Source organism: Kwoniella newhampshirensis, chromosome 3 (assembly GCF_039105145.1).
Source record: "Kwoniella newhampshirensis strain CBS 13917 chromosome 3, whole genome shotgun sequence".
NCBI classification, from domain to species: domain Eukaryota; kingdom Fungi; phylum Basidiomycota; class Tremellomycetes; order Tremellales; family Cryptococcaceae; genus Kwoniella; species Kwoniella newhampshirensis.
The window spans coordinates 532,093-548,293 of record NC_089957.1 but is presented as its reverse complement, the minus strand read 5'-3'; the positions used below and the strand labels follow the sequence as shown (position 1 = coordinate 548,293).

Genomic DNA, 16,201 nt, shown 5'->3' with positions numbered 1-16,201 from the left:
CGCCAGAAGAGTAAAGCATTACGAAGACCATACTGTACGACTTATGAGCAGCAGTATAGCAGCCTCAACCTTGTCGTATAAAGTGCATGCAATCGCAAATCATTCTACTTGGGTATACATTCACCCCTTGCTCCCGAGCCTCGCACAACTTCCACTCTACTTGGCTCCTGTCAGATCTGCTGGAAACCCGGCGAAATCTTGTTGATCAGTCACGTTTTGACTACCCTTCGAAAACGTGATCCTCATTCTCAATCTGATCGCAGCCTACATAAAATAGAATAGCCATTCGATCAGTCCATCATCTCGAACGACAGATACGTGTCTTCGAACAGGAAACACACTCACCCCTGCTGGCGCGTGGATTCTCATTTGCTGAGTCTCAACTCCACCAGGTGAAACGTCCGTATTTGACATGGCCTGCATTTGCAGTTGTTGTGTCTGCACGAAGAAGCGAACCAGAATCAGCCTTCATTCTTGACCATATCGGATCATACACCATTGGCTGGGCAGGGGATCGCAAAAGGTGACCAGTGACTGACCTTTGGCACGGCAACCTGGAAGTTGACATTCTCAATCTTCTCCCCTCCACTGGCCACGAACCTCGCCAAGATCTGCACAACACCAGGTTGCGCAGGAGATGTCTTCGGTGTTAGTGTGATCTTCAACGAATTCTTGTCGTATGCGGTGTACGATTGTAATTGCGTTTTGGGAGGCGCTGCAGGCGTTGGTGCGGGAGCAGGAGAGGAAGCAAGGCCAGATGGCGTAACGAGGTCAAACAGCGAACCCGACGCTCCCGAGCTCGAGGGTGCAGGAGCAGCGGCGGGGGAGGCAACAGCCGGGGAGGGATCGAATAGTGACATTATATCTGCTGCTGCTGATCTGGTAGGTGCAGAAGTAGCTGAGGTAGTAGGCGATGTGAGGTCGCTGCCACCGCTTCCGAAGATATCAGCAAGCAAATCCTGGGTGGAAGGACCTGATGAAGCGCCGTTGAGTGTAGCAGAGGTGGGTGCAGAGTCGTCGCCGATGAGATCGACAACGGTGTCCTTGTCTGTTCTGGTTGACCCGACCGATCTTCTCTCGCTCACTGTACCCACTGTATCAGCCGGTATAATCGTACCTGCTCGATAATCGCACTTACCAGTCCCCATGATGGTCGCCCTAATCTCAGGAGGTGGCATCCTCTCCAAAACACCCATCTTGATCTCGTTCTTCCCGAACAGGCTCCCAAATTCCACTGCTCTTTGCTGAATTTCCAGCTCCAAATTTGACGAGAAAGAAGCGAGAATTTCAGCAATACGATCTTGTTGAGTTGATTGATTAGGAGTGGAGAGTTCAGCGAATCGGACGGACAGCTTGGAAATTGCCGTGAGAACGAACTGCCGTATGAGGGTGTTGATGTAAGGTGAGTTGAGAACAAGCTCGAGGATGTCAATAAGATCTGAATCGGAAACCTAATAGGGGTTTTCTGGATTAGATTGTGCACAGAAGCATTACCCGACAATGGCATACCTGCTTGACCTCTTCACCGTCATCGATGGTACCACCTTGCAAGAGGACATCACCGAATTCTCCGATGATCCAGACGGCTGCCAACGTTAAGCTCTCCTGTGACAGATCGCTGGAGAGGGCGGCATAGAGTCGTTGGGCAGTGTAGAATTGCAGCTCGGGTGTGTGACAGGTCAATCGAATGAAGGACGACAAGATCTCTTCTCGAACATAGTTTCCAGCCTATTCTGAGCGTAAGCGAAGCTCGGCTTTGACATCTAAGTACGCATACCAGCTTTAACACTCGCAGCACTGTATCAATCTGCCATCTCTTGTTGGGTGCGAACCTCTCTGCTCCCAAGCAAATCTGCGTCGTCATTCCCAACTTGAACTCGTTGTCCGCGACCTCGAGGAAGCTCAACAATTCACGAGTCATCACTCGGACATTGCCCTCATTGACCAATGCGTACGAGAGCTCCAGAGCTCGACGGCGGATAGAAATATCGCCGTCCCGGAGACAGTCAAGAATTGTGTTTCGATGTCTCTGGACAGCGTTGGTGTCCATCGCTACGACCTTGTTAAGCGTGTTCAAGGCAACATATCTGAATGGTCATCAGCTCCACGGTGGCGATAGATACTCCATCATCGTGAGCTAGCTTACCGAATGTTGTTATCCCGGTTGGTCAAGAACTTTCCAAGAATGTTGATCGCCATCACCCTCAATCCACTATCCGCCTCGATATCCAGTACCGTCAAAACGGTCTCGTACAAAATCGCGTTGCCGACGTTCTTCGTAGAGTCGGTGTTAGTTGCGACTTGAGCCAGAATGTCGTTCATTGTCTCGCTGGCGGTAGCATCACCCCGTCCGAGCAGTCGCAGCAAGCGGAGGATTTTAGTTTGCAAGAATGGATCGGTGATGCCTAAGACATCATGTTCGGCACTGTAACCTGTCGTGACGAGATTCTTGAGATGTTTGACCAGGAGTCCAGTGGCCTGCGATGGTACGTCAGCTAATATACCCCACAGCAAGCCGCAGGAAGCTGACCTTGCGGAACTCATCACATATCTTATCGTCCAATTCGCACATCTCGGTGATGAGGGTAATTCCAGTCAACAAGACTCCATGATTTCGGTCCTGAAGCAACGCCTTGGCCTTGTTGGTGAAGTGATCCATGAGGTCCGGTACACGTCGGATGACTCGTAAAGCGCAGAGTGCGGCCTAGATCCAGAAAATGGTCAACAACATACACAAAGATGTCAAAGCTAGAACGACGCACCTTCTTCCTGATGTAGGTGTTGCTGCTCCCCAAAAGCTTCTCAATCTCGTTGGCAAGGTCTCGAGACATTTCTTCGGAGGAGATATTGGCGAAAGTACAGAGAGCTAGCCCGACAGCATACATGTTGGAATGGTTCATGTCACTACAACCAAGCAAGCAACATCAGCGTTCCGCCGAAGCTGGCATCACCACGACACCGTGGCTCGTAGTGCTCGTACCGGTTTCGTCGTAGGCAAGGAGCATCACTCACTTCTTCAACGAGTTGGTGACCAGAGTCAGAACCTCCTGATTCTCATCCAAGAGCAACATGATCCCCAGATAGCCTAACCTCTTATCGGCAAACCTTGGACTCGCAACGAGTTTGAGACATTCTATCTGACCGAAATGCGCTGGATAGCCCAGCATATGGATGTAGAGGAGCTTGGCGATGTTGTTATGTCTGGCAAACGAGTCTTCCTCCTTGAATGAAGTCTTCATGAGGGTGACTGGGTTAGTGACCGTGATATCACAGAGGTTTTGTGGGAAGAAACAAATGATGTGACATACTCTGATCGCGGCTGACTCCTTCTGAATAACGGATCGTTCATCGGCGAGTGTCTATGGCAGAGTATCAGTGACTGGGTCGACAATGAGGAGAAGGAGAGATCACATACCTTGCATGAGCGGATCGCCTTGATCAAGGCTATCAACGTTAGCAAGTGTCAGCGAGGCTCGGACGCGATATTCGTTCGGGCCGTATGCAGACATACCTTTCAGGTTATAGTGTCCGCTCATGATCGCTCGTGCCGATGTAGTGAGCGAGGGTATATGATGTATTGAACGATACGCAACCACGAAGATCACCACGAGCGAGAACGTTAAAGATGAGTCTCGGTGCTGTCTGTCACCTGCAGGTTGATTGTTGGATCCACGCGACGAGTTCACACAGTGGCACTCTTCACCTACCTTAACATCGGTGTGTCATCCATTCAACAATGTCCCCCTTTCAATCTATATCTCATACAATCCTCATAATCAACTCTATCCACCTACGATGGCGCCCCTTACTGTCTTCGTGACGACTTGGAATACAGGCTTACAGGGATCAAAGGCTCAATCGCAAGATCTGACAGGATGGCTTCTACCTGTCTTGCACAACACCGCCAAAGACCCAGAATTGCCAGAGGGGGTCGTACCGGATCTCTACGCCATTGGTGTACAAGAGCTCCTCCCAGTCCATCTTGCTCGTACGCCTTGGCTTCTTTCATCAGTGTCCTCTTGCTGGACCAAAAGCTGATACGTAGTCTGCTACTTCAGTCGCCGGACTTTCGAGACCTGTTCTGGCTGCTTTGACAAGTCGAATCCAATCACTGCTCTCTGCACACGCTACATCCCTTTCACCCAACAAGACTCCAGAGAAGTACACCCTCGTATCGAAATCATCCCATGTAGGCGTGGCTTTATGGGTATTTGCAAGGGACAAGACGATGGAAGGCAGATTGGGCAAACCGGGAACGGCAACTCTAGGCTTATGGTACGGTGGTATGGGAAACAAGGCCGCTGTGGGCGTGAGAATACCTGTGAGAAGAGGCAAAGACGGTGGATGGGAGATCTTGACGTGAGCTTATCCTTGCAACCTGACTTTCAGATTGTACATGCGGTGCTGATGACTGATTTCATTCAATGCTCGTGCAGTTTCGTTAATACCCATCTCGAGGCTCATGACAAAAACGTCCCCCGCCGTAATGCCCAATACCAGAACATCCTTTCATCCCTCATCTTCCATACCACCGACCCTCTCGCTACCCCCACACAAGTCTTCGACACGTCTCATCTCTTCCTACTGGGTGATCTCAACTATCGATTGGCCAAAAACCCACCTGCCGAAGGTCTAAAGGATGGGAAAGCATCCGATGACGTATTGACACTGGAGAAGGCCAGAGCGGAGATGGTGGACAGTGATACGCTTAGAAGAGAACAGAGAGAAGGCAGGGTGTTCGGAGGGTTGAGGGAAGGTGATTTGACCAGGTTTGCTCCGACCTATAAGAGGATCGTCGGTCAGGTCGAGGGGTACAGCAAGTAGGTTCAACCATACACTGATCGGGCTGTGACTGATCTCGCTCGACAGGAAACGCAGACCAGGTTGGACCGACCGAATCTTGCTCGCGTCTCATACAGACCCGCCTCACCTTTTCTCTCCACAATCCACACTCGACCCTATTCCCGCTCAAGCTCCCCAAAACACCACCTCCATCGCACACTTCTCGTCCACTCCCGAACTCACTATATCGGACCACAAACCTGTTCATGCGGTGCTCCTACTGCCTGAGGTAGAACACTCCACGCCCGCCCCGCACCTCGCTCCCCTTCTTCCACCTGCTCCCTCACCGCATCCGCCCCGACCTGCTGCGACACCGCAAGAGATCTTACTCGCTTGGAAGCTGCTTGGTACACTCTTGGATAGACTGGTCGGATGGCCTTGGTGCCTTGCTGTCTTGCTAGGTGCTGGTAATGAGCGCACGGGCATGGGTGTGGGCGCTTTCTTGGCTATGATTTGGGGAATATGGTGGAGTGGTGTTTGGTCTGCTTGAAGTGCTTCCTTGCTCTTTTCCAGATTTTGTACATGCACACGGCTTGTAATCGGATCAGATATGTAGCCACCTTGTCGTTTACAAATACGAGATATGACATGCATGCACACGATCGATGGTCGCTGATCTCACCTGAGCTGAGATTCGGCTCAGTCAAACCAGTTAGTCGCCCGATGAAGGATTGCTCCGGGACCGGATGGTGATTTAACCGAAACGGTCGGCTGACGCAGAAGAAGCAACAAGTCGCGGTTGTATCGTTGGCATGCTTCTTCCTCCAGTTGAACACATTCCTCATCCTGATCTCACTCTCTCACCTCTCCCTATCTCTCTCTCTTCCTCCTCACAGCTCATCATGCCCCCACCAGTCTCAAGAGCATCAGTCGTCAGGCTCCTAAACCTCACTTCCAACCAAGGATGTAGAGGATGTGGTCGTACCCATTCCGCGTTGGAACATACCCCGCACGGTCATACCCACTCACCCTCGGGAGCGAGAGGAATGGCCACTCCAGTCGATGTCAAGAGTCCATTCGGTCCTCCTCCAGGTGACACAGATTATGCGTTTGAGGTGAGTCGGTTCAGAGTCCATTGACCACGATGCTGACGTTCTGTCGCGGGGGTCACAGATGGCAGCGTCGACACTTCGATTCGGGGCTCACGCAACGAGAGAAGTGGGGATGGATTTGTCGAATATGATCAATCAACTTCCAGCAGCAGACAGGTCTCAAGCCAAGATCGGAGTGTTCACCGATCCCAATGTCGCGAAATTGCCAGTCATGGAGGTTGTCGAAGAGAGCTTGATGAGAGAGGGTCTGAACTGGGTCACTTGGGAGAAATGCGCTGTCGAGCCTACGGACAAAAGCTGGCAGGTGAGTTGAACGATCTCTCTGCCAAGTCCTAGCAAGAGAACAGATCACTGGGACGAGGCAACATTCCCTTTGCGACTGGGGCCCTGCCGCTGACAAGCTATACGTGTACAGGAAGCGATTGACTTCGCGAGGAACTCGCATATCACTCACTTCCTCGCTGTCGGAGGAGGATCTTCCATGGACACCGCCAAAGCCGCCAACTTGTTCGTCAACTACCCGGAAGCCGACCTGTTTGAGTTCATCAATGCACCAATCGGTAAAGGATCACCGATCACCAAGAAGCTCAGCCCCTTGATTGCCAGTACGTTATTGTTTCTTCTGCTCTCTGGTCTACTGTGGCTGATACTGTCGTGTTACAGTCCCCACGACAGCTGTAAGTCGTGACCAGCGGTTCTCATATCTACGCTGATCTTCTCGTTATAGGGTACCGGATCGGAAACAACCGGCACTGCCATCCTTGACATTCCTTCTAGGCAGTTCAAGACCGGTATCGCATCTCGAGCTCTCAAGCCGACCTTAGGCATTGTCGATCTGGACAACACTGCGACATGCCCCAAGGAAGTTGCCATATCCGCAGGTCTTGATGTACTGTTCCATTCCCTCGAAAGTCTGTCCCATTCCACTGTACTCTCTTGACGACTGCAGCTGACTATACACGATAGGTTGGACTGCCGTTCCCTACCATGAGAGATCACCCCGACCATCTAACCCAATCAACCGTCGTATGTCAGCAGGGATGGCTAGTGACCAATGCTGAAATTCTTATTACTTAGCTGCCTATCAAGGTTCCAATCCCATCTCAGACATCTTCTCTCGATGGGCGTTGGAGACCACCATCAAGTACCTTCCCAGGATCGCTCGCAACCCATTCGGAGACGAAGAAGCTCGTGCTCAGATGTTGCTGGCGGCATCGACAGCTGGTATCGGATTCGGAAATGCTGGTGTACACATGTGTGTGAGTATGTCTCTCTCATCGTCATAAACAAAAGCCCTGATATCGTCTGTAGCACGCGTTCTCGTACCCCATCTCATCTCTGAACAAAGGTCGATCGAAGTCTACTCAATATCATCACCCATCTTATAGCCCCGATGTCCCTCTGATTCCTCATGGTGTAGCTGTCTCCTTGACTGCTCCTGCTGTGTTCAACTTCACAGCCCCTTCATCACCTTCACGACATCGCGAAGCCCTGACCGTGTTCTTGGGTAAAGAAAGAGCGCACGAAGCGAATGGTGTCAAGGATATCGATGTGGGAAAGAAGTTGGGTGAGGAGATTCAGAGATTTCTGGACATCGTGGAGGTTCCAAGGGGTTTGAGTAAGGTCGGATATGGTACTGGAGATATCACCAAAGTAAGTATTGTCCGACGATGACAAACAGAAACAAGATCAATACTGAAAGAACATGTTCTGGACAGCTCGTCGAAGGGTGTCTGCCCCAAAGAAGAGTGCTCGACTTGGCTCCAGTTCTGGCAAAGGACAACTTAGCAGAAGAGAAGGAACAGCTTGCGAGTATCGTGGAGAAATCGTTGAACTGGTAGGACAGGTCGGAAAGGATACAATGGGTGCATCGGCCATTTTGAACTCAAGAACGCTATCGTATAACGAAGTGTGTAACAACGATATCCACGGTGGAATTCATGTGACATAGAAAGAGCACTGCATGAACATGACGATCGATGCATCACGGTACAACAATACACCTGAACATCACTCGATTGTACGAGGCGGAACATAATGACAGCAATTGCTACTAACTGTAGCATCAATCACGGTGCTCTCATCCCTCTTGCCAATCCACTACACTTTTGCACCACCAGTCGTTTTCGTCCTCAGCCATGACATGTTCCTACTGCGGCTCCACTTCACTATCCTTCCGTGACCTGAGAGCTTTTTCTCTCTCTTACAATGCGGGTGTTTACCTCTCATTGTTCTGGCTCTTCGGACGTGGCCGTTTCCGCAAGTCTCCACATCCGAATGGCTCACGAACCCAAAGGGCGGCTATGTGACCATGCAATCGGCATAACGTCGGTGACTAGGCTTGATGTCACAATCTGATGAATGCTACCAGACTTAAATCGTGACACACACGCACACACACCCACGTCAAAGCACAGCTTGGAATGCCAATTGTCGATAACTTTGTATATATGCAGAGTAATTTGACTTGCGAGTCTGATTCATGTATTCACAAGACCGTGCTCCTGTCTGCCTTATTCCACAGCACAGTCGAAAGTGAAGATACACCAACTTTGCATGACGTGACTTGTCAACCAAAAGACCGAGAGGTACTGTAATTTCATTATGGAGGAGTCAAAGCAGACTTCGCTGAGAAGTGTCTGAAGATCTTTAGCAAGTGCTGCCCCTATTGCCAAGATCGGATGGGTGTCTGGTTGTTGCTCCCCCTATAATCTCAGAGCGCTATGAAGAAAACTGCTCTAGCTGTGTTTACTTGAAGTTAACAGCCATGTCATAACAGTCGGGCTCTTCGAAGCTACTTAGGCCTGCACATCAATGTAGACCTGACGCAATGACTGACACAAATCCCTCGCTACTGCTGCATCACATCAATCTCATCATCTAGCTATTCACACAGTCATCTGAATCGTATTCACCCGCTTCTTTCAAGTACCCCAACGCCGTCGCACAGTTGCAATCGAAGACCAAGGGCAGTCTTTAGAGTATGGACCGCGCGAGGACGAGACTTGAACCGGACTCATCACTGATGGCAGTGCCACCAAATGAGGTGGATCTTGTACTTGATTCTGTTTCTAAAGCAGCATTCGAGCTTTCGCTCGTTGGTCTTTTTTTCGAGTGTGGTTCCAACTCTTGCCAGCGTTTGATCATCTCAGCGGCTTCGCGCCTGAAAGGTTCTTTTCCCGATCGCGACAATTCGTCAAGAGTACCCTTGCTACTTGAAGTTCTGCCGCTCGGGTCTGTGTAGTCCACCCTATACTCTTCCTGCCCTTTGTCGATCAGACCAGCTTTGGAGCCTACGCCCCAACTTGTGAAGCTGCCATCTGGTTTCTGAAAGCCGATCCTGCCTCTCTGTCCGCGATAAAATCTTCCTGTTCCATCTGGTTCAACGATCGCTTCTTGGTAAGTGGGAGGTCGGTGAGAAACTCGGTCCGCCAATTTACCATTGAGGAGCGCCGCCACAGTCTTCTGGGATTCAGTCCCTTGAGAAAGTTCTGCCAAAGTCTAGGGATCCATTGGGCGAACACTTGCACTGCCGCCATCACTTCCGGTGTAACTTTCCGTGACGCTTCCACCAACGATCAGCTGCCCGTCCTCTCCTTCGTCGACCCAGTACTCTTCTTCCCTTCCAGACCTATCGTTCGAACTCTCATAGGTGATAGCAAATTGTAGGAGATGGGGTCTACTCTCTGAGACGACGGACGTTCCGGGCCTAGACCATGTCATGCTGCCCTCAGATCTGAGTGTAGGAGCAGAAGAACGGCCAGAGTTCGCGAGAGTGCCCGACATAATGTGTGATGTTTGTGTACTGAATATGGGTGTATGGATCGATCTTGATCCGCTGTTGTTGTGTTTTCGCTGTGATTGTGAAGGAAGAAGAAGACCAAACAAGAACTCATTCCGGTGGTCCTCTATTTGTACGTGTTGCATGTCATTTGCCACCGTGCACGCAGCCCTGAAGCGCAAGTGGACCCACAAAGGATACATTAGAATCGAGTCGAGTCCACTTGTCGTAAAGGGTGAAAGATGAAAGGATATCTCCGCCTTGTTGTTTTCTGCCTCTTCACCGTCAATGTCACGGGTTGCGAATGACACACTGTGGCGTCACCACCGCATCCCGTGTGGCGAGAAGACCTGCACTTGCACTTGTAGCAATGAAACAAAGAGGAGGCCCAGCCAACCGAAGGAGGAAATCTTTTTGTCATGTTCTGAACTACCTTGAAAGAGGCGTGAGGGACCCTCAAGGCCAAACGTCAGCACTCCCTGCCTTCAATTACTGTCGTCAGTGGAAGGCAGATCTTCGTCACAAAAATGTACAGGTCTTTCCCACCCATATACCGATCGAGCAAGCTATCACTTGAGTCGACTGAAGTTGTTGTAAGGGGCGACCGAAGGCGCCTTCTACAGGCACTATGGCATGCTGTTAACGGCGTCTATGAAGAAGTGGCTCTGGAGGCAATCCCTGACCTTCCAGCGTACGTCTTAGCGTCTGTTCATCCGCGCAGAATGCAAAGGAGAGGAGGTGATGCAGGAGCTGGAAGGATAGAGTGGCTACAACGCGTTTCACTGATCCTCCTTTAGGATGAGAAGAAGCACTTTGTCCAACTTTATCGTCCACCACAGTGGGGAAGCTGTGAGAGCGTGATGATCCGGGACGTCACTACTATCAAGGCTGTATGTCGTTGAAGGTCTGCATGTTTGTGTCATTGTGTGACTATGGATATTTCTAAATCTATCGCCTACTAATTGACCTCATCCTCAACAGCTTTGACAACGTGATCCACCCTGGCGCATTTCACGTCGAGAGTTGCCACCTTTGACCACGTGGTGCCACTTCTTCTTCTGATCACTCGACTTTCCGTCACCTTCTCGACCTTTCACTTCACTTGTTGTCGTGAATGATCGCTCTCTTAACATTGATCAGTCACACACAAAAGGCCGCTGGAAGCCACTCAGTCGTTCACAGCCTCTTGCTTCCTTCTGACAGATACCACGATGTCTGGTCTTCCTCCCGGACCACCGGGACGGCCTCCACTGGGTAATGGTATCCGACCTCCTGGACCTCCACCTGGGTTCGTCCTCTCTGCTCAACTGAATGAATCCTATGCTGATTCTTGTCATACTCATATGCAGAGCTACCTTCAGACCTGGGTTCGGGTTCCCACCTGGTCCACCCTTGGGCTTGCCTCCAGTCATGCCGAACTTCCCACCTCCTCTTCCAGCAGGATGGTCAGAGCATCGAGGTGAGTTCCATCTTACCGAAAAGATAATTCCGAAACCGACATCTTCCGCAGCTCCTGACGGTGTGACACCGTACTACTACAATGCTCAGACGCGTGAATCTACCTATATCCGCCCATCTGCGTTTCCCCCTTTCCCACCTACCGGTGCCCCTCCCTTCATCGGAGGATCACCTGCTCCCGAGAAGGAGAACAAGAAGAAAAAGGAGAAACCGAAAGACAAAGTCCCTATCCCTGGAACAACATGGACTCGAGTCCGAACGAATGAAGGAAATGTGTTCTACTTTGAGAAGGAGTCTAAGAGATCCGAGTGGACCATTCCGGAAGAGATCAAGGAGGAAGTAGAGAAGCTTGAAGCGGAGGAACAAGCTGCAAAGGAGAAGGCTGCCGAGGAAGAAAGAGAAAAGGCAGAGCAGGAAAGATTGGAGAAGTTGAAAGAGGTTGAGAGGATCAAGTTGGAATTGGAAGAGGAGAAGAAGAAAAAGGCGGAGGCTGCTGCAGCGACCAAAGCGGAGCTGGAAAAGAAACGAAAAGTGAGAGAGGAAGCCGAGAACGGGGAAGCGGACGAAGAGAGAGAGAGCAAGGTACAAAAGATCGAGAATGGTGTGGATGGAGCGGGAGAGGCGGAGGAGGGCGAAGAACAATTTGCACCTGAAGATGAGGAGGATGAAGAAGCTTGGATGAAAGCTGTTGCGGCAGAATTCGCGGAAGCGGACAAGGCGATGGAGGAAGAGAAAGAGGCAAACGAGAAGCAGACCAAGCAGGACGAAGAGGAAGCAGCGAAGAAGGTCTTTGCGGTCCCAGACAAAGTGCATGTCTCGCCGGAGGAAGGAAGAGCATTGTTCAAGGCGAGCGAAAATGTCAATCAATGGCGATCCCGAAGCTAATTATACGAGTAGGCGCTGCTCATCGAGAAAAACATCTCACCTTTCGCTCCATGGGATCAATCCCTTCCACTCTTCATCAACGACCCACGCTACATCCTGCTCTCATCGACGAAAGATAGGAGAGACGTCTACGAGGAATATTGTCGAGATGTTGGAAGAGCTAGACGGCTCAACAAAGCTGTACCGGGAGCAGCAGCTACAGAAAGCAAGAAAGCTGATCCTGAGAGGGACTACAAGGCGTTACTGAGGGAAGATGTGACAAGCACGAGGACGAGGTGGGATGATTTCAGACGGAAGTGGAAGAAGGACAGGAGGTTTTATGCCTTTGGGAGAGATGATCATCAGCGAGAAAAAGTGTTTAAGACGCATTTGAGAGAGCTGGGAGAGCGTGAGTGACTTCCCAAAAATCATGAACCTACGATATCAGATGCTGATCAGAGGCGTGCTGCAGGGAAACGGGCCGATGCGCAAAGAGCAGAGCAAGACTTTTACGAGCTCCTCAAAGAAGCAGACAACATCACCTCCAGTTCCGTCTGGTCCGAAGTAAAGCGAGATCTCACCTCTGACCCTCGATACGATGCAGTGGGTTCGTCGTCTCTACGAGAAGATCTTTTCAACAATCACGTTCGCAAATTGGCTTCGACCAGCTCTCAGCAGCCAGAATCCAAGGAAGAGGAAGCTGCGAGAAAGCTTTCGGAGAGAAAAGCCAAGGCTGAGGCGAGCTTGAAGGATCGAGAAGCGAAGATCAGGCAAGAAAAGCAAAGGCTTGAGGCTGAAACCAACAAGAGCCGAGTGGGCGCAGGCAGGGAGGAAGCCGAGAGACTGTTCGGCAGCTTGCTGGTGGACCAGGTCCGAGATCACGAGGTGGGTACTGAAATGTCCTTTGGAATGTTCTATGAGTAAAAATTGACCGCCGGTATTGCAGACAAACTGGGCCGAAGCGTCTCAGTACCTTCAGAGTGACCCTCGTTTCGATCATCCTGCTTTGGGACCGCGAGACAAGTTGCGGTTGTTTCACGATCATCTGACTCGTCTGTCTTCGAAACGATCCAACGCTCTTCATCAATTGTTTGAAGCTCACACTCCATCCCTTGACACGCCGTACGACTCAGTCTATCCACACATTGTTGATGATCCTCAAGTCAAACACCTTGGTCTTCAAGGAGAAGCTTTGGAAAATCGTTGGAAGGCCTGGTTGAGAAGCAGAGAAGCCTCTGCACGCAAGGAGTTCGATGAGATGTTGGGTGAAAACAGTTTTGTGGAGTTCTGGGGAAAGATGAGGAAGAAGACTTTAGATGAGAAAGCCAAAGAAGTGAAAGAGGAAGAGGAGTTTGAAGAAGGGGAGGGGATGGGCGAAGGTGGTGCTGCGGATTTGACAGCTCTGGCCAGGCAGATCGATCTGGGAGAGATCAAGTCGGTATTAAGGGTGAGTGCGAACAAGACGACCACATCAGGGTTCGAGAAGCTAAGCATGACCTTGTCTTGCAGCGAGATAAAAGGTACAGGGTGTTTGATCATATTCCCGATGTCCGAGAACAGTGGTTGAGGGTGAGCTCGTACATCACATCCAGACCAAAGGAGTAGACGCTGATGAAGGTCACCTCGACACAGGATTACCTCGAGAATCTCGAAGCTGCCTCGGGCTCAAGGACAATCCACCATACTGGTTTCGGAAGGTAGCATAGGCCTATATACAAATGCATGAAATGATCAAACTGTTGATTTGACTCGTATGATTTTGCCATTATACAGTACAACTGAATTAGTCACATTCTGAGCGGTGACTATTCATCCACTCTCACTTCTAGCATGTCTCCATCTGAAAGATCCAGCTCCCCCATCGGTGTGTCAGGTTCCACCGCGTCCCCATCTAAGATCAACCTCATCTTCGCCGCATCGTCTCTCGGTCTATTGATTTTCTTGCAGTAAAAGCGAAGAACCGTGTTCGCCGTGATGTTCAACGCCACCTTCAATTTGACCTCGCCACCTTTAACATCTTTGACAACGAATCGGACCGAGTTCTCCTCGGTAGTAGGAGGAGGAGCGGAGTCGAGAGTCGATGGGATGCCGTTGCCGTTGGAAGGTTGACTGGGATCGGGTATGGGTTTGGGAACCTCATCGTCGTCGTCAGAGTCGACTAGAGCTTCAAGTTTCGCTCGACGTTCTTTCTCCTTCCTTTCGAAATATGGTTTCTCGTATCCCGCTGTCAACCGTCCGACATTAGTCTGGGTCCAGATCGAAGGACATTTCAGATGATCATGAGATAAAGATCAGTGACTCACTCATCTCTGCACGATGACCTATGCCCAGCTCCTGCGGTGTCATACGTGAATACACCCGGTTCCCTTCATACGTGAGAACAATATCCTCAGCTCGTTTCCCGATCCTCTCAGCAAGCGTTTCGATAGGACCTCGCAGGGAATCGGTCTATGGAGAATCAAAATTCTGGATGAAACGGTTTTCCCTCCCACGACGTCGCTTTGGTGTTTACTCACTCGGTACACCTGCAGCGTTCTCGCTTTCTGATATTCCCTCAGAGCTGCCGCTGCTGCGTTGGCTCTCCTTTCGGTATCCGCCTCCATGTACACCGTGATCAGACATTTCTCCTCGTTGGTTCGTGGAGTATCAGAAGTACCGTGAGTAGATGGATAAAAGTCGACATCGATCAGTGGATTTTCAGGAAGGGAGTCTTTTGCGCCGTAGTGCGATCTGAATTGACGAAAACGCGAAAAAAAAGCAGTTTCACCAGTATTCCAGTCAACCATTCATCGAGAGCATATCTGAGTCGAACCCAGATCAATGTCGAACTCACTCGACCAATTTACGGAGTTCTTGTTTCTTCTTTTCTGACAACTCGGGCGGAGGAGTCAATTCGATCCTCTTCCGTCCATACTTGCTACCAGACGCTTCTACAATCTCGTCGTCCGAATCATCGATCACGCTGATCATCCCACGCTCTAAATCAGCTATCTCTCGTGCAGTTCTCGCGCAACAAGACAGCTGACTCACATCGTATTGGCTCTATCTCCTCTTTCCTCCGTACTGCCTCTGAGCACTGAAATACCCTTTCTGGCTCTCGCCTTTGATTCGTTCGAGGTATGTCGAGTCCATTCTGGTAATGTTGGTTTGTTGAGTCGTTTCGGTTTCTTCTTCTTCTTCTGGGATGGGTCGTCAGAATCGTCTGATTCAGAATACGATCGAGTCGGAGGGGATGGTGATTTGGGTGGGGCTACAAGTAAGAGTGGTGTGGTCAGCTTCAGCGAAGTCTTGTGTACACGGCATAATGGGAAGCATAAGGGAAGGCAGGCAGGTGGAAAGAAAGATATCACAATCGGGCTATCGCTCACTTGTCGCTCTGATGACTGGTTTTCGTTTCGATACAAAGAAGTCGGTATCGCTATCAGTATCGCTCAGAACGATAGGACCTTCAGAGGCAGGACTCCCCTCTTTTCCCTTGCCTTTGTCCGACATATTGGTCCTGAGCTGGAGAGGAACCAAATAAAGCTGCCCGGTGGAGGAAGGAACGGTGGGTTGTCGATTGATAGCAAACGAGGAAAGGGAAGACTGGCAGCAGAGTATCTGTATGTCGTCTGACCACAGTCCATAGGGATATCGTGCGAGCGATAGGTATACGTTGATCAACGTCTGACACCAGAGAAAAGAAGAAAGAGAAGAAAATGAGTTGATGATGCTCTTGTCAACTGGTTCACAAAACGGATTTCAGGCACTCGTCACACCAAAAACAACTTCCCTCGTCAAGCGAAACAGAAACAATAACTTATAATGTTGCATCACATTTCTCGCATCTGGACCCACTGTTACAGTCGACCGTAACACTTACACATGCCTCCTCGTCTCCCACCTATCCCGAGACTGACACTCTATACAGGTGGAAAGGAATGCTCGTTATGCGAGGTGAGCAGCTGCGCCTACCCTGTGTTCACGCCTCCACTTCGAGAGATCGATCACTAAGCTTTGCTCGTGCTGACGATGGGTGTCATCGCACATGACTTTGCTGGGACAGGTCGCCAAACATGAACTGAGTCTATTACGCCAGACCACACCTTTTGATCTGACACTTTGGAATATACGCGATCCTCCAACGGGTGTTGATCCTAAAGAAGCGAAGAAGTGGAGGAGATTATACCAGTACGACATTGTGAGTGCCCATGTGTTGCAAGCA

General features: G+C 50.4%; 6 protein-coding genes across 6 annotated transcripts; 3 read left to right on the top strand and 3 right to left on the bottom strand.

Annotated features, from left to right (window-relative positions):
• Positions 1–156: 156 nt before the first annotated feature.
• IAR55_001545 (uncharacterized protein) lies at positions 157–3,536 on the bottom strand (the record flags this gene model as incomplete). Its single annotated transcript, XM_066944672.1, has 13 exons — positions 157–264; positions 346–438; positions 540–1,084; positions 1,139–1,451; positions 1,510–1,728; positions 1,778–2,087; positions 2,147–2,478; positions 2,531–2,704; positions 2,763–2,904; positions 3,013–3,233; positions 3,309–3,359; positions 3,416–3,444; positions 3,512–3,536. 13 exons carry the CDS (start codon positions 3,534–3,536, stop codon positions 157–159), a joined length of 2,562 nt encoding a protein of 853 aa, XP_066804595.1.
• A 259-nt stretch (positions 3,537–3,795) lies between these two features.
• Positions 3,796–5,332, top strand: IAR55_001544 (uncharacterized protein; the record flags this gene model as incomplete). Its single annotated transcript, XM_066944671.1, has 4 exons — positions 3,796–3,988; positions 4,059–4,359; positions 4,437–4,820; positions 4,870–5,332. 4 exons carry the CDS (start codon positions 3,796–3,798, stop codon positions 5,330–5,332), a joined length of 1,341 nt encoding a protein of 446 aa, XP_066804594.1.
• Positions 5,333–5,684: 352 nt separating this feature from the next.
• IAR55_001543 (uncharacterized protein) lies at positions 5,685–7,735 on the top strand (the record flags this gene model as incomplete). The annotated part of the gene is made up of 9 exons (XM_066944670.1): positions 5,685–5,897; positions 5,956–6,198; positions 6,310–6,499; positions 6,558–6,571; positions 6,622–6,805; positions 6,861–6,920; positions 6,972–7,153; positions 7,206–7,547; positions 7,613–7,735. 9 exons carry the CDS (start codon positions 5,685–5,687, stop codon positions 7,733–7,735), a joined length of 1,551 nt encoding a protein of 516 aa, XP_066804593.1.
• Positions 7,736–8,870: 1,135 nt separating this feature from the next.
• IAR55_001542 (uncharacterized protein) lies at positions 8,871–9,680 on the bottom strand (the record flags this gene model as incomplete). Its single annotated transcript, XM_066944669.1, has 2 exons — positions 8,871–9,395; positions 9,471–9,680. 2 exons carry the CDS (start codon positions 9,678–9,680, stop codon positions 8,871–8,873), a joined length of 735 nt encoding a protein of 244 aa, XP_066804592.1.
• A 1,206-nt stretch (positions 9,681–10,886) lies between these two features.
• Positions 10,887–13,698, top strand: IAR55_001541 (uncharacterized protein; the record flags this gene model as incomplete). Its single annotated transcript, XM_066944668.1, has 8 exons — positions 10,887–10,963; positions 11,025–11,134; positions 11,186–11,979; positions 12,031–12,406; positions 12,470–12,882; positions 12,944–13,444; positions 13,507–13,566; positions 13,630–13,698. 8 exons carry the CDS (start codon positions 10,887–10,889, stop codon positions 13,696–13,698), a joined length of 2,400 nt encoding a protein of 799 aa, XP_066804591.1.
• Positions 13,699–13,802: 104 nt separating this feature from the next.
• On the bottom strand, positions 13,803–15,489 carry IAR55_001540 (uncharacterized protein; the record flags this gene model as incomplete). Its single annotated transcript, XM_066944667.1, has 6 exons — positions 13,803–14,221; positions 14,301–14,445; positions 14,514–14,727; positions 14,831–14,959; positions 15,028–15,247; positions 15,366–15,489. 6 exons carry the CDS (start codon positions 15,487–15,489, stop codon positions 13,803–13,805), a joined length of 1,251 nt encoding a protein of 416 aa, XP_066804590.1.
• Between the last annotated feature and the right edge of the window lie 712 nt (positions 15,490–16,201).